The 22,544-nt window shown below is 40.5% G+C and overlaps 2 protein-coding genes across 3 annotated transcripts; both read left to right on the top strand.

The window, feature by feature from the left end:
• The first annotated feature begins 470 nt into the window (after positions 1 to 470).
• Positions 471 to 9,124, top strand: LOC137191914 (protein LYRIC-like). 2 transcript variants are annotated; one of them, XM_067602398.1, is made up of 13 exons: positions 471 to 1,113; positions 1,318 to 1,440; positions 2,074 to 2,155; positions 2,537 to 2,710; positions 3,118 to 3,168; positions 3,352 to 3,492; positions 4,680 to 4,754; positions 4,842 to 4,910; positions 5,032 to 5,177; positions 5,821 to 5,934; positions 6,260 to 6,370; positions 7,011 to 7,149; positions 8,087 to 9,124. In XM_067602398.1, exons 1-13 carry the CDS (start codon positions 784 to 786, stop codon positions 8,236 to 8,238), a joined length of 1,707 nt encoding a protein of 568 aa, XP_067458499.1. In that variant the 5' UTR covers positions 471 to 783; the 3' UTR covers positions 8,239 to 9,124. The 2 variants fall into 2 exon arrangements, with proteins under 2 accessions (XP_067458499.1, XP_067458501.1); XM_067602400.1 differs by having other exon boundaries at positions 472 to 1,113; positions 7,011 to 7,137; positions 8,076 to 9,124.
• Positions 9,125 to 10,562: 1,438 nt separating this feature from the next.
• Positions 10,563 to 22,128, top strand: LOC137191915 (lysosomal-associated transmembrane protein 4B-like). The gene is made up of 7 exons (XM_067602401.1): positions 10,563 to 10,980; positions 11,810 to 11,921; positions 14,213 to 14,286; positions 14,686 to 14,808; positions 15,008 to 15,106; positions 16,914 to 17,009; positions 20,900 to 22,128. The coding sequence occupies exons 1-7, from the start codon at positions 10,879 to 10,881 to the stop codon at positions 20,978 to 20,980; spliced, it is 687 nt and encodes a 228-aa protein (XP_067458502.1). The 5' UTR covers positions 10,563 to 10,878; the 3' UTR covers positions 20,981 to 22,128.
• The last annotated feature ends 416 nt before the right edge of the window (positions 22,129 to 22,544 follow it).

Here is a 22,544-nt window from a genome sequence, read left to right on the forward strand (position 1 = left end):
TGCTACTTATGTAGTAGGGCTGGAACATTTTTGAACCGAGACTTTTAGCCAATCAGCATATGAGAGCAGTCATTGCCCCGCCCATTTCATTTGGAGCTGTCACGGCCCGTTTTTGATGCCTTCAAATGACTTTGTTCAAAAAAGGAATTTAGCGTACTCAGTTAATTAGACTGAAAGACAGACTTTATAGGACACCCGGAATGTCGGAGTGATATTTATTGTCTTGTCAACAACAAATAGCAATAATACGATGCAATAAATGTTGTTAAATAAAATATAAAGTACTTCCATGCCTCTTAAACACCTGGTAAATACGTTGTCTTTAAAATAACAGTATCTACCAAAACAATTAATTTCGTTGACATTGTTTTTCATTAATATTAATCAGACTGCTACAATTTGCATCTATGGTTTACAACCCGGAAACTGTAATTTACAAGTGTCATTGAAGGCATCACTTCTCCTCCAGCGCAGACGGAGCCATATGAGGTGAACCTGCTCCACTGGCGGCCACAGCAGATCCATGGTGGTCAGCCGACGGTGGTATATTGTCTTACGATGATATTAGGTAGCTTGCTGGCTAACTAGTTTGTTACCACAGAGTTTACAAGATTTATCTAGCTAGCTAGTTGTCTAGCTAGGCCGATGTTGCAGGCGGAGGAGGGAGTGAATTTATTGTTTTCCATCATGACAAAGTCGTTCCGTTATTTTTAGCTAGCACTGCAGCTAATAGCGGCGAGCAAAGCGTGACTAACCGGCCTGTTGTGTGACAAAACAATAGAGATGGAACCGTGGCAGGACGCGGCCTCCCAGCAGGTCAAGCTGCTTACAGCTCGTCTGAATGAGCTGTTGTCTAAAGGCCTGGGGCTACTGCGCTCCGAACTCGGCGTGGATTTGGGACTGAAGCCGGAGCTCATTCCGCCATGGGTGATCCTCTTAGCGGCATGTACTGGACTGGTGCTGATGGTCGCCCTGTGGGCCTCCGCCTGCCGGGCTCTCTTCAAGAAATCACCTGCCGTGAACCCCGTGGATGACGGCGTAGAAATAAAGCGAAGTGCCAGTAAACCTGTCAAATCAGAGGAGCCGAAGAAAAAGAAGAAGAAGGCAGAAAAGGTATGTATCAGCTGAATTAAACCTTTCCTTTCTTCATAACCTCGCCGTTAGCGAGGCTAGCTGTCAAGCTAACGCCCCAGTGACAGTTGAAGCCAGTTGCTAGTTTTCGACATGGCTATAGTGGCTTGAGGTGGTTTTATACATTGTAACACAGCTGAAAATTGTTATGGCCCGCTTCATTTTAACTTCACATGTCCTTCTTAGAAATCCCAGCCTAATGGGAGAGCAGTTGCCGAACCACAGGAAGACGCCATAGTGTCGGAAGAGATAGTGGTGCCACATCACCAGCCGCCCCCACCAGAAGCCAAGGCTGACAAGGCTTCAGAGGTAATGTGCTATACCTTTTGTGATGGATGTGGCCTGTTTGTGTTTGTAAGTGGTTGCACATAAGTCGCATTGTTTTTGGGGTCCTCTTCAATGAAAAGCAGTTGGGGGGAAAACTCCACGCTTTCCCACTGTCACCCTGCAATGATGCAACCAGACCAGCTGCCAGTGTTAGGTTACACTTTTTAACTTGCAGATGCAGCAAAATCCTAGAGGAAGACTCCTGGCTCAAAGCAGTACAAGGTGTGGCGTTTGATCTAATACTACTCTCAGGATACCACAAACCAACACAAACTGTGGTCCTAATGGCACTGGAGTCAGAAGACTTAACTGTGCAGACACCAAGAGATGGAAATAGTGCTTACAAAAAGGGAATGTAACAGATTTAGGGAGTCTTGGACAGTGTATGTAGTTGCACTTATAAATAGACATCGGTTGAGCATGCTGATTTGATGGACTGTCTGTGGTTCAGTAAGCATGGGGTCTCTTGCTCAGTTGCAGTTCTTGGAGATGAAATCATATGTGCTGCATAGTGCCATTCCAACATTTCTTTCAGCACAGTGTAATAATTAGGTTTCTTTGGTTATAAACTGGCTCTTTCTTCTCCCCTTTGCCCTTTTATTTCTTTTCTTTTAGGTAAAGAAGTCCAAGAAGAAGGCCAAACAGACTGTAAAGGAGACAAAGACAGTGACTGCAGATGGCAAAGAACCAGAAGAAGGTAAAATATTATGACTCACACTATAATTGAGTTTTTTAGGTCAAAGTCGTGTCTGGGAACGGAGTCCTGTTTTCATTCATTTTTATTTATTGTGCCAACATTTTCAGTAACCACATCATTGCTTTTACTTAACTCTGTAATGAATTTGAATGCGACCTGGGTTAAAGACTTGCTTTATACCTGACTTATTGCGTTAAGAATGGGGCCAGTCTCAGCCTCTTTTTTTCCCAGCTAAATCTATTGAGTTTGTATTTGAACAGTTTCTGCATCCATTCCTTCATCCCCCTGCCTAATCCATACTATATTTCCCCACTAATCCCATAATGAACCTTTGTGGTATTTTGCAACTAATTCCACACCGCACTCAATGTTACTTTTCAGGCACATGGGAGACCAAGGTCAGCAACAAGGAGAAGCGTGAGCAACGCAAGAAGGACAAGAGTTCCAGTGATGGCTCTGCCAGTCCGGGAGGAGGGAACACACCTGTGAGCGCTCCCCCAGAGCAGCCTAAGGCCTCTGCAGCCCCCCCACCTGCCAGCCAGAAGAAGAAAAAAGGTGGCTCTTAACTCTTAAAATGTGTATATTTGAATTTAGGTTGTGATTTCCTTCTTTTGCTTTAAAATTGTGAGGAGGGAATGAGTTTGCAAGGGTTTTGTGTTTCTTGAGTGTGTACATGCACACAAAGGGCAGACCCTCAAGACCATCTTGGATAAACAGCCTAATTTGGCATCTAGAGAGAGATCTGTCTATCTCTGCCTGTTGTTTCTGCATAGGCTGTTTTTGTGTTTGGTTGGTCTCTTGTTGACAAGACAGACTATAAATACAAGCATTAGGGGACTTTCATAGAGTCTCAAGTGAGTTTTCCCTGAAGTGTTTGTGTGAATGTGCTTCACAAACAGGTTGATATGGAAGGTGCATTTGGCATATATTGACCTTTTTCAATCCTTTTTTTTTTTTCTCAGGAGAATCCACTAAAGCAAAGGCAGAGAAGGTTGAGGCTGTTGTAGCTCAAGGTACTTATCAACAGAAAAAGCTCCACACATTGCTTGACACCCGAAGCACTGATCTCTCATCTTTGGTCTGTTCAGTTAATCATAAGTTCACATGCTGCTCTGGGAACTCCAGTATTAGATGTGTTGCTAACCTGATCTGTGTTTATTCTGGCTGAGTATCAAATGTTTCTGCTTTGGTGTTAGTTAACAGCAGCGAGGCGGCACCAGTGGCCGCTGGTGTGACTGACATGGCGGTTAAGGTTCCTTCTCTCACTGCCGCTCCAAAGACGGGCCCCTGGACCACCAGTAGAGAACCAGCGTCACTGTGGAGGGCGGAGATCGATGGTAAAAATATTACAACTCTGCTGCTTAACTGCTTGGTTGTTGCATTAGTGTTATTATTTTATGAAGCAATTAGTAATGCCTGCTAACCTCTATCTCAGCAGCTGTTTTAAAAACTATATTAGTGTGGCACTAATTGGATTCACTGAAAGCGATGGTAATAAACTGATCAAGACTTGGACAGATGTGACTAATCCACTTTAAATATTGTCTCTTTGGGACTGTTGTTATAAAATCCTTATAAACCTCCTAGAAACATATATTTGAAACATATCTATAGTTATTAGTTGATGTGTAGTTAAATAGAAAAACAAAAAAATAGCATTTTTACCATAAATCACATTGGTGTTCGACCAAAACCCTGAGTTTAAGTATCTGGAGTCTTGGAAGAGAAAACATAGGAATGGTGCATCCATAGAGTTTAGAGTTTGTCTAATTATGTTTTTTAGAAGAGTAAAATAAGTTTTTTACTAGTTCAAACTGGCTTTTGAAAAATCTAGCTCCTCTCCTCTGTTCTCATTCACCACTTCTCAGTAAAAATTTAGCAACGTAGAAGAACTGGCTTTTTAAAATTGGTTTATTTCTAAATGTGAACAACGTTATATTGAGTAAATCACTGAGATTCATTTATTCATATTTTCTTTGATCATGGTTAGTCAGTCTGCCCCTTACTGACACTGAGCAAAGTTTAGACAACCCTTAACAGTGATCATTCTGTTATTTTGAAAGTTTGATGAAATGAGGCTGTGTTTGCTTAAGTCTCTTATTTAATTTAGTTTTTATTAGATGAACCTAACCTGAAGTTAAAGTTCTTCCAGGCAAGAATTTGCAGTGTTAGATTAGAGCTACAGAAAGTCTACTCAAGTTGAACATGAACAAGTCAGAAACTGCTTGGATTTTCTCAGCTCCTACCGTGACTAACAAAAGGCCAATCAGATTTGATTGACATCGTGTCAAAAGCTAGAAAATTACATGTCTGGTTGGAGGGGAAAAGATAATTATCCTTTAAATAAGGAGCTAAAAATAACACTAGTCTGAACAATTAGGGAACGGATGTTTTTAGCGATACAAAACCTAATCAGTCCTCATCAACACACTTCACTGATTGATAATTGCTTTATTTATGTCGATCACTAGTTAATTGTGTTGTACGGTGATGTCTCAGCGTCTGTGGAATGTGTTTGTTGTAGAGTCGTGGACCGTGATTGACAGGGGGATGCAGACAACAGATCTGAATCTGGTGTCTTTCACCAAACTGGGAGTCGGTAAGTATTCAGTAAATGGATTTAATGATTGAAGTTTAACATGACTTCCTGTGCAGCAAGTTGAGTTACTGTCCCTCATGTCTCTAGAGCCCAAGCCTGTGGGTGACCTGCCCTGGCTCAGTCAGCCCAGAGTGGATGATGAGTGGTCTGGACTCAGTAAGGATGATATATTAACTTTCATCTGTCCACTTAATCTAACCTTTTACTTAACCTTGTAGCCACAGCGATCCTTCTTTGCTCTAATCGTTTTCTGGCTCCGACGCGTCGTGTTTTTCAGACGGTGGTTCAGTCGACCCCAGCTCTGACTGGAACGCCCCCTCTGAAGCCTGGGGCAACTATGAAGAGCCCACCCCGGTGCCCGCTCACGCTCAGGAGCAGCCTCTCCCTGAGCCCGCTAAGGTTAATCTGCTGAGTGCCGCTGCTGTAAGTACACACAGGCTTGTGTGAAAACTGAGCATTATGGGAGGTAACTAGAACTTTAAAAAACAACAATCCAGTAATAGATAACTCCTTTGGGCTCAGGCCTCAGGACAGCTGTCCTGGTTCTTCTCCTTACTGTTCGCTCTGCAGCTCATAGAAGTGACTCAACACTTTAGATTGAACACACACATGTTGTGATGTTCTTTTATTTCAGAATATTACAACCCCTGCACAACCACAGTACACCCACACACACGTTTATTAATTCTCAGGAGTTTGTGGGTGTTGACAGACCAGACTTAAACGCTTTTCATGGCAGATATTTTTGCATGAAAATATAGCTGCAAAATACTAACATAATTTAGATATAGTGGGCTTGTATTGCTGTTTGCCACTGTGTCTTTTTTGATATGACCACCAGATGGCGTCAAAGTAAGAGCTTTTAAATACTACACATAGGAGCTATAAATATGCTGCACAACCCAACTCTCCCTTTATCCCTTCTGAAGCTTAGTTTCCAGAGTTCTTGGTCAGAGTTAAGGGTTATTACTGGAAATGATGAAATTTGACATAATGTCTACTCTGTCTTTTTTTTTTGAGTCTGTTCCTGTTTTGTCTCTGAGTCATGTTTTTATCTGTTTCTCAGGACGATGATGAGGATGAGAAGGACAAGGGAGAGCCTGCCGCTGATGGAGCAGCTAAAACTAAAAAGAAGAAAAAGAAGAAGAAGAAGGCTGCTGAGGAGGGAGGAGCAGGACAGGTAACTGCTAGTCAGAATACACAGAACCACACACAGAGTGTAGAAATGGAAGCAATTAATTTGCTAATCACACTCTTTATATGGTTAAATGGCAGTTTGTACTTTTATATATTACAGGATGCATCTAACTTGTATAATCCAATAATGACATGTTGTTGCTAAATGCTGACTAACGTCTATGAAAGACGTTCCATTTTTCTGGTAGATGTTTGACATTCCGGAAGCTTATTGATTGAAGTTCACCTAATTCACATTTCTAAAGTTTACCATGAATTGTCTTGTCAGCCTGATGTAAACTCAGCTTGTGTCCTTGTTTCCTGTGCAGGGTGAGGTGCCAGAGAAGGAGGCGGCACCTGCAGCCCCGGTGAAGAAGCAGCCAGCACCTGTTCAGGAGAACACTGCTGCCGTCCAGCCTGTCAAAGCAGCTGCTGTTGAGGTCAGTGAAGGGATGCCACGGTGAGGAAGATTTCCCACCGGTTCACTCGTGACAACTAGTGGTGTAACAGAACGTAGTTGATCCGTACGGATCGCCCCCCACAGTTCAGCACGCATGTGAACCACGGATTAACTGCAAAATTTAATGTCTCATTCAAGACAAAGTGCTGTAAGCACAATTCATGGACAGACAGCACGTCACTAACTGGGATTTTGAAGAGCAACGACCAAACCGGCATCTAACGGGTCTGAAGTGACATCTGCAGCTATGTTTACATGCTGTTCAATGTGCTGCAGCTGAGCAGCTAATTAGCTATCTAGCTGTTAACTGACATTAGCGGTGCACTTTTCCCCGGTTCATGTTTGTTTGTTGACTCGTTCAACAAGCTGCAGGACAAGACGTGTGTTCATGTTTGTAAGTTATCATCAAGTTTTGATGATGTGGACACAGAATGTTGTTTCATTCATTACCATGTTTAAAAGAGGAAGGTATCAGGCCTCATATTGCAATTTAATATAACAATTGAGCTTTGAACATTTGATATATTTTAGGATTTCATTTAAACATCTTGAATGTTGTTCCTACTACTAACTGTTTCCTTTTTTTTTTTTTTTTTTTTTTTTTTTTTTTTTTTTTAAAGGCGCGAGTGGAGCGACCAGTGAAGGACAACATATCCCAGAAACCCCCTGTCACACAAGTGCCACAGAAGCCAACCGATGGAGAGCCCACTGCCAAGCAGAACAACCTTCCTGCTCCAACACAACAAAGTAATCACAGCAGTCTGTCAGATGCAGAATACAAAGTCATCCAGAGCACAGTCTACTGCTTAACAACGAACAATTTAGCTTTACGATATTTCTCAGGGATACACCTTAAAATGTCTATAATTTTTTTATTGAGCCATGAATTCTGAGAGTGTCTTTCCACATCAGCCGTCTTTTAAAGTGTGTAACCACTGCTTTTGTGTTGATGGTCGGTTTAACATTATGGCATCTTAACAGCTTAAGCAGTTTTAACAGCCAAGCATCTGGGATTTCCTTCATTTTCTTTTCTTTTTTTTTAACGTATTGAGCTGCTAAATAAGCTACAACACAAGTGACTGTCAAATCTCTGTGTCTCCAGCGCAGACATGGAGAGTTGGACAGCAGCTGCTCATGGCTGGTTATTTTGCTTGTATTTCTTCTTCATTGTCATCCATCCAACTAGTCTGATAGTGATAGCTGGTAGTCTTTTTTTTTTTTTTTTTTTTTTTTTTTTTAAATGTGTGTTGAATAAATGACTTATTTATAACACACTACGTAGTCATATTTTCAAATCTCCAGTCAGCTTTTAGCACTGACTTAATGTAGGGCCCTATTGTGTTATCTTTTTAAAAGGGGGATATATGTTAATAACAAAGATTCGGAGGAACAATCAGGTAACGTCATTTATCTGAATTAGGCCCACAGGGCTAGCAGTATGTTTAACAGAGGCGTCTGAGCCATCACAGCACCTGCTCTCAACTCATCCTCACCACCTTCACATCCACACCTACAGTTCAAAGACAAAATCATTAAATCTGTTCTCAGCAGTGAGCCAAAGGGATGCGTGACCCTGCTGACTTGAAACAGCTTGTTCATCACTTATAAAAACTTTGAAAACTAATTTAAGAATCACATGTTTAGAGTTGTGTGACTCATCTCCTTCTTTTGTTTTCCCCCCACAGAAAAACCTGAGGAGAGCCAAGCGCCCAAGCCAGCAAAGAAGAAGAAGGCAAGGAGAGAGACATGAGACCGAGTCCACTCTGCAGACCTCTGTATGCAAAAGACTTCATATCCTGTTTATGCAACACCTTTTATGAGAAGAACTTTGAGCTAAGGTCTACATGATGGACTTACCTTAAAACTTGTCTGGAAAATGAAACCAACTTTTAAGCAGGTCGAGTGTCAGCCGGTGGATCATTGAAAACTGAACCTAGATGCAGTGCAATCTAATGCGGTGTTAATGATTTTTCAGTATGCATTTGATACTCTGATTCTGTCTTCTAATTCCACTGAATCAAATAACTGATTGAAGGAGCATTATTGTAGTAATTAGAAACGTAGAAAATACTGATCATGTTTAGAAATTTGATGTTGTGGTGGCTAACGACTGGAGTTTACTGTGTAGAGAATGAAAACGGTCAACATGCATCAGGTCACCCCAACACTGGGCCGTGATGTTGACCTGGCCTTTGCTTTGCAGTCTTTTATTTTGCTCTTAACATTTGTGGGCCATGATGGTACAGTGAGCGCCGCTGCGAGAAAAGAGCGGACAGATCAAATGTTTATTTCAACAGCAGCCTCAATGTCAGCGGTTACGGCTCAACAGGGTGTAAACATTTGTGACCTAAAGGAGACATGAGCATCGTAGGATGCAGAAAAGGGAATCATGTCTGCTCTGTATTTTTTTTTTTTTTTTGTTGCATTATTACGTGTGACGACGAAACATTTCAGCTGATTCACTCCATCTGGTTTGTCCCATGTCTGATGTTGTGCTGCGGTGTGTCGAGACAACTGTTTCCTTGCTGTTTTTACTATCTGTGACTGCTTTGTGGCCGGAGCATTGTGGGAGCCTCTGATCATAGATGTACCATTGCAGTGTCATCAACCTCTTCATCATTTTCCACCTGTGGTTGATTCAAAAGTCTTCAGAACCTTTTGTAAAACCTGTTTGTAATAAAAGAAAAGTTAAAGCCATATGTAAAAAGACTAAATAAAGGCCAGTTTTTCTATATTCAGGCTTCTTTTGCAAGGATTTTTTTTTTATGTCACTAAGCCACTACTGCGTGAAGATTAATGAGACAGGATGACAGTCACCAGGCAGGTCATTTGTGCTGTCAGTCAAAGAAATCTAATGCTCAAATGATTTTAATCATCAGTACAAATAGATTTTCATGAGCTGTCAGGTTGAAGCTTCAGGCTTGCCAGCTGCCCTTGAGGAAATTAAAAAGAACAAAGATTAGGCCATTAATATAATTCATAATTTCATGGGAAATCCGTAAAAGAGGAGTGCGTCATAGTTAGACTAAAGGAGGAGGAATATGTAAACAGTGCTATGGGACTGTCTAAATGTGCGACCTGTAATTTCTGGACTGAAAGTACTTAATTTGAGCCTCCTCTCTGTAACTTTCTGGAAATGACGGGTTACATCACCGGATCTGATCCTATCTCATCTGTCACACGCTCCCGTGTTTGTGAGCAGGACGCAGTGAGCCGCTGTTCAGCTGCGTCAAGTTGCCAGACATGATGAGAGGAATACCGGAAGTAAGATGTTGACGTCAAAATAATCGCGTAATGTCAAACCATCACTACTAGTAATACTGGTCTTAAGAAGTCAACATTGCATCACCCCTTTTACAACTGAGGTGACCTTTGATGGCCACGCTGGACATTTTTCATGTGTTGAGAGAAAGACTAGGCAATATGTAAAGCTAAAACAACTAGCTGATTGACTTAAAAGCTGCAACTATTTTTGATAATTATATATCATTTTACAAGCAAAAATGGCCACAAAAATGTTTTTGGTTTTATGTGATACAAAACAAGCAATATAAGTCATCTCATTTGTGACATTTTATAGATTAAACAATTAACCAAGAAAATACCAATTAGATTAATTAATAATAGAGGTGAAATGAGTAATCAATTAATCAAGTAGTTAATTAGAGCAGCCAGACAGACACTGGTGCCAGCTTTTAGATATGAAAGATTTATTGCTGTTCTGCAGTTATTAGGCTACTGTTGTTGCTGCTGTCACAGGTATATTATAGTTGATGAAAATTTGTTTTTTTTTAGACAAAACAAGCAATATGAAGGATTGGATTCTGGCAAATTATGAGCTTTGTTTTAATAGACAAAATGATTAATTGATTTATTGAAAAATCAGTCAGCATTTTCATTGTTGCAGGCAGCTCTTATAATGAAATCTATGCCAGTATAAATGATGATGATGAATGAGACAAATATGGTTTGTAATAGACCATTCAAACCAACCTAGTGTGTAATTTTCCATCTTTATACTTTTCAGAATCAGGCAGGTTTAACAGCCTGTGACATATTGCTATATGTAGAGGAGAGGAAAAATGCATCACATGCAGCATATTATGGGATGCACCACTGCAAATGGAAGACATATGATCCTATATCTGCAATGCATCTAGTTAATAATGGGAAAATGTCATTTTGCCCAAAGACACAGTTGTTTAATGTCCCATGATAAACATGTTTGTTACACTTGATGCTACAAATGAAAACACAACACAAGTTTATTATCAGGGTTTTATTTTGAATCCGGAAGTTATATTTTACCTGACGCTGACTTAACGCTGACTTGACGCTGGCCGCTCCGCTCCGTTAAGCTGCTCACGGTGATAAGTAACGGACAGGTCAGAGGCAGGCGGATCCTGTTCGTCATTCCTCAGCGGAGGACGGACGCGGAGCGGACGTAGCTGGGACAGCGGACTCTCCTCTTCACACACAACAGGCAGGATGATGATGATGATGTCCCCGTGGGACCGCTGGTACTCCACCAGCTGCTGTCTGTGTTGCCATGTCCGCACAGGAACCATCATCCTGGGCGTCTGGTACATGGTGAGCACCGCCTATCTGTCTGTCACTCACTGCATCCATCAGGGAAAACATGACCTCATCAGAAACGACTTATTATATATTCAGGATTTTATGATCTAATCTGCATTTTGTATGTTTTTCATCATTATAAACATCTTGATTCTACTTATGATTATTTATCTTTTAGTTTATTTACTTGTAGAGGCGAATATAGAAAAAAGTAGAACAAATCTTAAATTAACATGAGGTTAAATTTGTTTTTGGACTGAATGAAATATGTTGCCTTGATTATGTGTCATTCAAATCTAAATGTTGAAAATGAATGAATTGTCAGTTGTGTTCAATGCACCAGTCTGTCAGTGTGAGCATGCAGCAGGAGAGGGTTAACTAAACCAAACACCACATGTGGAAAAATCCTCTGTCCTCCCTATGAATAAATTAGCAGCGGGCCTCTTCAGGTAGCAGGTTTTGTGTCAGGCTGCCTATTGACTGCAGAGAATTTTCCATTACATTCACCTGATCAATGGGGATGTATGAGTCATCTGCATAATGAGCTGCACCGGCCAGACCAAAACAAAGGCTTCTGTACTGTATGTGCCTGGACTTAGAGGTTTTACAGTAGATATACATGTTTAACATCACTACACTATCTCTAGGCTTAATAATCATCTTTGTGGTTTCTACAGCCACTACCTGAAGAAAGTCAGAGTATATAAAGATTAATATTTCCTTATTTTTCCTGCATCTCATGATGAATTCATTACACGTCAGCTGACAGAATGACACACTGCCCGCCGCCTGCTCATCCATATTGTTGCCTTTATCTGCCCATATGTTCTCTGTCCTTAAGCTCATCAATGCCGTGGTGTTACTCATCCTGCTCACAGCGCTCAGTGATCCTGAGCAATACCACCTGACCAGCGCTGAATTGGCCAATGACCTGGATGTCATGGATGACGCCAGTAAGTAGCCCAGAAGGCCAGTGTTTTACAGTAGATAGCTCAGAGCTGTAAACTAGCTTGGAGAGGACAGGACTACATTATGTATTTTTGTATTGTCATATATTTACTGATTTTCTCACATATAATCACATCTAATGTGGTTCAGTAAGCAGCTTTTTCCTGTTAGAAATCAGCCTCTGTAGTGCCTCTGTTGTATCTGAAACTAAATCCCTGACAATTGACTGTGACAGATGACTTAATCTCTTCTCGCGGGCTCATAGGCTCAATTGTGTTGTCAACTGATTAATAGAAGGATTTATTATGTTATTAGAGGGACCTCACACATTTGTCCAGACGATGGTCAGGACCTCTTTTTAAATCAAACACCGCAGACATGCATGCCCAATGTCCATCTGTGCAGAGCATTTGAAAAGCCTTCTTAACAGACCAGGTGTACACTGGAACAGTCTGACTGGAGGCGGGCCACAATGTGAGCTGCTGGTAGCCTCTGATTGGGAATGACTGTATTGTCCCAGTTCCAGGAGATTAGGCTGTCCGATGATCCATTACTGCAGGCTGGGCCAGCTGCTGCCACCCCTGCATTAGTCCCACACTTGACCTGAAAAACGACTCCCTCTCGTAGGATCAAGAAACACTGTAATGTGGTTCGGTTGTTTCTGCACTGCAGAATGATCATGTCTGACAAGAAACCAGCTGAAGTGACAGTTGTTGTGTGTTTTTTTTTGACTTTTTATGCTTCTGTCACTCCATATGGGTCGGAGATATGCAGCTGATTTCACTGAATAATAAATATGATAATCAACTGCAAGTGATTCAGGACCTTGTAGATGCTTTTCCTGCCAAATAACTCAGTGTGTGTTTGATATCTCGCCTTTGTTGACAAAGGCACTTGTCATCATTTTTGGTGCATTGGCTCAAAAATATAATTCAGAACAGCATCAAAGCCTGTTCAGCAGCGCATCAAATATTCAAAACAGATAGATAGGATGAAAGAATAAGCCTGTAAGGTAATGAACAGTGCTCTGCTATTACCCTGCTATTCTGTTGTTGATGAACACTGGAGGGACAAAATGTTGGATTTATTGCTCCATGTCACACTAACTGAAATTAGAAATAGTTTGACTTTAAGGGAAATATGTTTATTTGGAGGTGACTATAGTCAAGATGCAATTAGCTTAGCTTAGCATAAAGACCGAAAGCAGTGGAAAAGAGCTGGTGTGTCTCTTTCCAAAGTTATCAAATACACCTATCAACACCTCAAATCTCACATCTTTACATTTCTGTTTGTGTACGAATTAAACAAAGCCAGTCCCCGTGCAGTTTTTATGCTAGCTTTATAGCTTCATTTAGCTCATTGTTTTGGTTTTACAGCCCACAACTTTTTTTGGTTCGTTCTCACCACTCTCAGCAGCTGTTTTAAGCAAACAAGCTCTAAAAATCCCCACTGTATAAAACCTGCCCAACACCAGACTTCAGACAGACAAAGGTAGCGGATATTATTTATGGTGGAAACCAAAAAAAAGAGCTCCAAGGAGAATATTGGAGTTACATTCATCAGGTGGGCAGAATCACTGCACCAAACGAATGCTAATGTTTCTCTTTATCTATATAAACAGGCAACTTTTTGTTAACAAGTGTTCCATATCAACTTAAAAGGTGATAATGTGTCACTACTCTTAAGTGGCCCAAAAAATCTGTTATTGCAGGTAGAAAACTTAATCGACTTTTGATGCTAGGCGAAGTTTCTTCTATTGACAGCATACTGGTTTATATAAATAATTGGTGTTTGATTTTCCAAAGACCTGATTCAGCCCCCACATATGAAATGCAGCTAAATTATATTCTGGGAAAGCGTCAAATTCTTTTATGAGAAAACATGATTCATCCTGTGGCTCAGAGGTGCTAAATATTCATGATCAGTTCATAATAGAATCTATTTTCATGGCATTTTAATGGGTCACAGGACACAAATGTTCTGCCACTGAATAAACTACTCTTCCTTGTGCTGCATGTATTTTAATTCTGCCCTGTATCATCCTTATGTAACAGAATGATTAGTTCTGTTATTTTGAGTTGATATGAGGTCAGGCTGACATGTACTGTAGCGAATCACATAGTAGAGGTTAATTCCTTGTCTGGTTGACAGATGCAGCATGTCATTTATCTTAAAAAAAATTTTTTTATGCGGATCAACCAGACATGATGTTGTAAACATTTTTTGACTTGGAATTAAACCTGCCTTTATCAAAGTGACCTTACACTCACTATGACTCCACCTCTCTCTGATCCAGACATGTGCATTGCCTCAGCGATCTCTCTGCTGATGATACTCATATGTGGGATGGCAACATATGGTGCATACAAGGTAAACTAATGATTTATTTGTTTTTTAAACTAAATGTTCTGCACTCTTATACAATGATTGTGTTAGTCAGACTACAGAGGCGGAACTCAACTAGATAACAGTCATTTAGAGCAGGTGTTGTGATGGAAGTGAAGTGATTGTCAGACTGAATGATTATTAATGTTGCAAGCTACGGTGAAAATTTTGCTGAAGGGCACCATTCTACTGCCTTTACACACATAAACTGCAGCTATTTTTAGAGTCTTCTCCTGTTTTATTATTTCAAACACACTGTAATCTCCCTGCAACCTAGTTCAAGCTCTGATTTATGTCCAGAGAGTTGCTTAAAGAGCTCAGCTTGATTCTCTGCTCTCAGATCCTAAATATCCTAAATACCTAAAACAGATATCTCTGTTTCAGCTGCGTGCCGCCTGGATCATCCCATTCTTCTGCTACCAAATATTTGACTTTGCTCTCAACACCCTGGTCGCTGTCAGCATTGTGGTTTACCCGAACACGATACAGGATTACCTGCAGCAACTGGTAAGAAACCTCTTAAGTGAAGTCAGTGACACCTAATAGCAGGATATCGACTTTTTTTGCAGTTCACAAAGGTTTTTTCAAAAGCACTTGCCATTCAATCATCTCACATGTCAGTATCGATGCACAGCTACAGCTGCCTTTACTGTCTAATGAGTGGTGCTCTGTAACCTCGAATGAACTCTTTCTGACCCCTCTGCAGCCTGATAACTTCCCCTACAAAGAGGAGATCGCTGCTCTCAGTAATGTGTGCTTGGTCCTCATCGTGCTGCTCTTTATTGGCTGTATTCTCAGCTTCAAGGTAAAGTTTGCTTCCCTTCTTTTATGTTTTTATTCTGCAGCAGGTTTTTGCAGGCCTGCTAAGCTCACAACACATTTTCTTAGAGCAGATGTGGCTTTATCTTGACCTAAGTGGGATGAAAATGAATTTGCTTTGACCAATCCTGAGGAACAGACACCTCAAAAAGTACAAGACGTGTTGAATTAAAGTTCCAGTTGACCTTTTTCACAGCAGTCATTTTTAGTTGTCACAGTAGGAAAAGCACAAGTGTTACTAATATCATTAACAATAGCTCTGCTCTGTTGAAGTGTCCCAGTAAGCCATGACAGTGTGACAGTGAGCAAGCATTCACATTACCAGTACAATACAACTGTGACATGTCACAATGTCCTCTGTGAAAAAGGCTGATGAAAATATTTCTGACTGATGACAGTAGAAATAATACTAAGTTTGGTTTGATGCTGTTGGCCTTTCCGCATTACAATTTAATATCACAGTGACTAATTACTTGTTCAATCAGTTTTTAGCCAAACTAGTGGTGTGGCTCTAATGACGGCAATATCTCAGTCAGCCCAGCACTTTGGTGCACACTGAAATATCTCATCAACTGTTCACTGTCACAACATTTTGTACAGACAATTATGGTCCCAGAAGATGAGGCATACTGACTGTGGTGATCCTAGCACCATGATGTTAACATTTTTGGCTTTAAGTGAAATGTCTCTGGATGTTGGTTGTTGTGGTTATAATGCAACTCTGCCAACAACCAAAAATATTAGTATTTTATAACTTCCAATGTAAGTCTGAAATTTCAAGACAAACATCTTCAGTTGATAACACAATAATATGTTTTGTATTAACATAGATAAGAGAGTTTTCTGACTTGAAACCTCATATTCCCTCAGAGTTCGTATTTGTATCAGCAGTGGTGTCTGGAGTAATTTCAGGATGATGCAGTAATTCACTTTGCACAATCAGCATCATTATCACAGTGTCAGTATCATTTACGTTGGAATGTGAGGTAAATTGAGTGATCTCTATTGCAGCAAATGGCTTTCTGCAGATTCCTGCGGAGGCTGTTAAAATAACTTAGCTGCCAGAGCTTTAAGGGGCTTCTTAATTGGGTTATTATAGAAGTTTGAGCTCTAGGTTTATTCGATGCTAGTGGCTGTAGCAGATGGTGTTGTGTTCGGCCGGGGAGTTCCAGCAGCAAGCTGCCTGCTGAGAGCCAGATTGTTCCTGGATGAGAGAAGACAACAGGAACTGGGGTTTTTGGTACCCTGAAGTGATGTATGACCCTCAGATTTAACCTGAAAACAGAATCTGCATTCAACAAGTGAGAGAGTGGATTATTACTTATATTTTATGTGGTTTTCTTTCCGAGTTTAACCTCTGCTAGTGAGAGTGTGTATGGACAGGACAGTCTCTTCAACGCAATGAGACATGGTGTGCAGGACACTATGTTGTCATGGTGCCATCTGTGTCTGCTGGTGTGCAGAAAATACATGACATAAATGTTACATCACAGCTTCCCTGCGGACCAGATGACCTAATTATATTTTAGAACACCTTGGTACATTCATTTGCAGAATAATGAGGAAAAGCAGATTTTGTTGAAACTACAGTACTGTTGGAACTGTGCTTGAAAATACCAGCTATGTGCGATGTGAAGACAAGTATACTGATATGATAAATTGGCTAAATAATTTATTAATTACCATAACCTATGTTGTATTATTGATTTGCTGAATAATAGATCATATTGGATATTGACTTTATGCTGTTCACAATTCTAATTTGTGTTTTTCTTCTCTCTGTTTGACATCAGGCTTACCTGATAGCATGTGTGTGGAACTGCTACAGATACGTAAGCGGCCGAGTTACCTCTGAAATCCTGCTCTATGTTACAACCAATGACACAACGGTAAGTCACGTCGGATAATCTGTACTCAAAATAAACTACAGTGCTCATGTTCATGGTAATGAAGGAACATGTCACCCAGTGTAATGCTGTGATTTTTAATAGTATTTGGACAACAATGGAGCTCTACAGCACAGAGGAATAAGACAAAAAATATAGATTATCACCAGACTTATTCTTTAAACAAAATATGGAAGAACATTGACACCGGGCTGAGTCAATGCTCTGTTTAGCTGTTCAATTTTCTAGGAAGTCACACTACGGTTAAGTAAAACTGTAGAAAAAAAAGGACTTTTCTACCTTTTCTTCCTGTCAGACCACCTGTGTGAATGCTAGTAACATTTTCCAATGAGCTGTTAACTCAACGTCTTTCTAGAAAGCTCAACAGATGTCTGAGGGCTTTCACTTCAACGCCAATAATACAGACATTCCTCGTGTGCAGCTGAACAAATACTTCTGTCAGTGTTAACTATAAGATAAATATTTTCGCAACAGATTATAATGTCCGACAAGCCAAGCGAATGATTTACAAGTCAGCGGATATTAATGAAATGTAGAGGTTCACCATATAAAATGAACACATCAGATTAAGTTTAAAAAGCAGCATTATACATGTGAGTAATAATGTATGTATATTGCTACCATATTCACAGTCCATTATACTGCCTTTTATGCCTATATTTTCATCTAGAGAGCCAACATAAAACAAGACCTGATCTTGATTTTCTGCTTTATTCTTCTTCCAAAGGAAACAAAACAAATGCTGTGGAAAAATGATTTCCTTATTCTTTCCAGACCGCAAGTCACGTTTTTTATCGTCTGTGTAGGCTTCCTCTGCTCCGGCCATCATGGCAACTGTAAAGTCATCATGTTGGGGGAGGAAGGAAGTATAAAGTTGGGCTATCAGAGCAGATATTACACAGGCTAGTATGCATGGATGATCAGAGTTAGAAGGAGAGATGAGGCGCCATGCTGGCAAAGCCATTATGACGGTGGCTGAGGCACAGTAGTAGTACAGTAAGAGAACTGTGGTGTCCTGTTGCTCAGGTCTGGCTGCTACAGCGCCTGCTGCCCACACACCTATTATAACTACTGTACTTATACTTTGACAGAAAGGAGAAGAAAAATCAGGCTGTAAAAACACCAATGACTTGTTTTGACTATCGCAGAATGCAGTTGTGAGGAAAAAGCGAATATTTTTGGTTTTCAACATGAACTCTCAAGGAGCTGGCTTCCCCTTGAGACCATATTTGATCTTGCAGTACGTCGGCTTTCACAGGTATTTTGAGAAATCTGTACTCTGCAGTCTGCAGCTTAAGACTCCTCTGAGTGTAACATTCCACACAATTGGAAACAATTCATGACACTCAACAGCTATATACACTGTATGGCTTAATGTAATGTTTTGGGTCTTTTACGAAACAGAGACTTCCACAGGCTCATGATGTGTAAAACACCTGAGCTGTAAAGAGAAAAACAGGAGACCGCTCTCCAAACAAACTGACATCATTAGTGAAAAGTGCCAGAGAACCTGCAGCCTGCCCCTTTATTTCCTGACGTTAGCTTCACCTCTGCAGGTATGCTTTTTCAATCAGAGCCAGGCATATTCAATTGGTCCTTCCCACAGACTGCAGGCAGGTTTGTGGCTTTTGGTTAGCAGCTTGCATGGCTACACATCAGTTATACTGTGGTTGTGTCAAGGGTCCACTAATGCATTCCATACGAGTCGAATTCCTGGACGTACACACTCACACCTACACAGTTAGGTGCTTTTTCCGACAATAAGTAACCCTTAAAAGTCCTCATAGAACAAAAGATGATTTATTTCTCTGAATGACATTGATATAGGTGATGATTCAACCATTAATTAGTCAGGTGCTCTTGAGATTTCCGGCTTTCAAACTTTCTAGCTGGTATTGGAACAAAGGATTACTTGTGAGACTCTTCGCCATTGCTTTGCATTTTAACTGACCAACAACAGTAGAACAATAAAAAGCCCCATTCTGACACTGAAAAAGTACATGATAATGAGGTGTAGTAATTACAATATTTGAATGGCTGTATATCCTCTCTGTTAGACATTTCTGTTGGATCTGCAGCCCTCATCAGCCAGCTTTTTATTTCTGTCAGTGACAGGCCACTTCAGTTCAATATACACATACACATATTGATTTGTGTAGAAGGAACCATTCACCAATAGAGGCTGTTAAAGGTTATTGATTATTTAATGACCAAGTACTCCTTAAAAGATGAGAGTGGTTTATCTTCACAAAGGAAAGACTGGGCCTGTCACTGTTGACTGAAACCCTCAGTGACTCATTATTTTAAATGGGAGTTAGGCTGGTCAGACACACGGTGTTGTTGCATACAAAGTCAACTGAACCATTAAGACGGCCGACAAGCCTGTTTGCCATGGTGTCAACAGCAAAGCCAGAATGGGTGTTGAGTCACACCTAAGATGTTCTGACTCCACACAGCGTTAGCTTTGCTTTCCTGCTGATGTTGATTAACTGAGAAAGAGGAAGTGTAGATTCACACATTTGTTGGAAGGAAACACTTTCTTGTGAATGTTGTTAAGATGTGTGAACAGGTTTATTATAGCAATCGTGATAAAAACACTGCATTTCTACAGAAACATTTGTGCTTTTTGGAACACAAACCAACAGGGAAACATCAGAAATCCTTGGAAATTAGTCAGTTAATCATTTTGTCAAGTAACAGGACACTCAGCACTCATCTGTCCAACAGAAACTGTTGTCCAACTGCAGAACAGGTGGACCCAAATGCAGGAGACTGCAGGCAGAGCAAGGCTGAAGAATACCTTCTTTATTTTAGACTCATGCAGGCAAAACAAAGCTGGCAGATCAGCACGAAACAGAAAGAGAATACAGAACAAGGCAGAGCAGAACAAAGGATCCAACAAAACTGGACTGAAAAACCAGGACTTAAATACAAAGTAAACTGACGAGGGGATGAGGTGCATGTTGAACAGGAGAATAAGAAAGGAGCTGACAGGCTGGGAAGTCACAAGGAGCAGGGCAGGGCTAACGAGGCGTGAAGCAGGGCAGGTGTGGTGCACAGCAACACAGAAGGGAAACACAGAACAAACAGAAAACCAAAAAACCCAGAAAACACATTATAACCATGCACAAACCATCCCAGAACTCACATGAACACAACTTAAGTGCATCTGTCCTTCTTCCCACTAAGTGCAGTCTTAAACAGGCAGGAAAGCCTGAGGGCATCTGGTGGAGGGACATAAAGCCAGACTGGGACAGAACCATAACAAACTGTGGCTTATCTGTGATGCACATGGACAGCCATCAGCTCAGTGGTGCAGTACTCACCGCTTACTTTTGCAAGCTGCTAGTATGCTACACTAAACTACACTGCACTATGCTAGACTAAATATTTTTTCATCTGATTTATTCTATTGTTTTAGTCTCAAAGTTCTTCGTGTCAACCCATTTAAGTCTCTCTGTGTATGAAATGTGCCTTGTTGCCTTGACCTACATACTTGTGTTACACATGTTACATAATCAGATTTAGTTAAAATCCTGCAGTTTAGCCTCTTTATTAGGAAATCATGATGGTTACTATGCCATTTGTTCTCTCTCTGGGCTTATGAATATTTGTCTTAATCCAAAGCACAGTTTTATAGTTTGTTTCTTCTGTTTGGAATTACACCAAACCTGCTGTAATATTATGCAAATTTAACAAAAACATGTTTAGACACTGACAGAACTAAAATGACTATAATAGGCCATAATAATGTATGCTGTGATTCAAATTTTTAGTTTGGCACAAGTGATTTTAAATTGCACCTGCTGTCTTGTAAAGCCGAATATTAAAAGCGCTCATAATATTTTCTCCATTTCCTTCTTTATTTCCAGGTGCTGCTACCACCGTATGATGACAGTGTCAGCATCCCGCCTAAGCAGGCTCCTCCACCCTACTCCACTGCTACAGCATGAAAACATTCCCAGGATCCTGCTGACTGGACCTTGCTGATAATGAAACCCCAGCAAAATGTATGCACCACACTGCCTCTCCAGTGTACAGTATATTCATGGATATATTGTTGCTACACACACATACAGTACAATACACCATGCATGCACTGACACGTACAAAGCCATCTCACACACCACTACCACCACCGTGACCTCTCACCCCTTCTTGTTATTTATTGATGAACTCATATACTTGCTGTAACTCTTCCATGTATCCATCCTGTCTCTGTTAGTATAATTCCAGAAATGATGTGCATTTTTATGCATTTGGATCTGGGTGAAATAACATATGAAAGCACTAGAAAGTTTGATAGATGATAGATTATATATATTTTTATGAATTCTCTTTATGCTCTGTGTGTACCTGTAATAGTATTTTGTGAATCCGACCTTTGATAGACATTAACTTATGCACAACTTCAAAAACTGACGATTTTATTGCCCACAGTAATGCGTGACTAGTCGTCAAGTGTTTCCTGTTTGTCTCTGCTCGTGATCAGGGTTGGATTGCCTTCATTCATAACTTTCTCTCTGATGGGGTGCACTTTAAAGTATGTGAAGTGTCATCTTGACTGGAAGTTTCCCAAAGAAATGCATCTGCCTGTATTCTGACATGATCAAAGAGCAACCTAGTGTATATCGAACATATCACCTTCTTTTATTGTTATATTCATCTGAAGACAGAATCGTCTTGTGTGTTGAGTTGTGCTGGTTGACCTTCATAACTTTTAAATGTAATGTAATTGTGTGTTTCTACTGATTGATGAGAAATGTCTTGGGTTGCTATTTATTTATTTTGACAGTGCAGACTGATCTGGAATCAGTTTGTTCTTTGAAGTCATGATGAATGAGTTGCTCATGAGAAATTGGTGTAATGACTAGATCGGGCCTCTCTACGTTCAGGAGCTCAATAAATATGGACCCTGTGTGTTTTTTCAATTAAGCTGATGGGGCTTCTGGTCTGTGTAAACACGCAAGTCTGTTGCACCAGATGCAGTTATTGCCAAGCTGCTCCCTGGACATAAAATGTTCTGCGAGGACACAAAAGTCAAAGCTGAGGACTGCTGCTGTAATAAAGATGTGACATTTATTTGTCTATTAAAATTTCACCAACAGATGTTTGTGTTTTGTTTGCATATGAAGTAGAAGCTTTAGCATGAACTCAAATATTTTGTCTCACATTTTTGTACCGAGGACCAAGTTGAGGAAAACTTAAAGTACATTACTTTACATATACTTATTAATGTGGGCGTTATTTAGAATTATTTAGAAGAAAAATGTGCACTGCTGACACTGACTCTGTATCCTCAGCTGAAATGGCAGATGTGGCCCTGGAAACTATTTGTAAGAAGTGACTGCTGTGTATAAAAGTTCATTGTGTGGCGGGCAGGTACCCCCAGAGTGGTTGGAATAATGATGACTGCCCTTACCAGGTCTTTCCATAAACTGCTGCACAACTGGGAATGTGGAGAGTTTATCCAAACATCCCTCATAAAATTACATGTTATGTGACTTTTACAGTAGC

This window comes from Thunnus thynnus, chromosome 10, assembly GCF_963924715.1.
Source record: "Thunnus thynnus chromosome 10, fThuThy2.1, whole genome shotgun sequence".
Taxonomy (NCBI): Eukaryota; Metazoa; Chordata; class Actinopteri; order Scombriformes; family Scombridae; genus Thunnus; species Thunnus thynnus.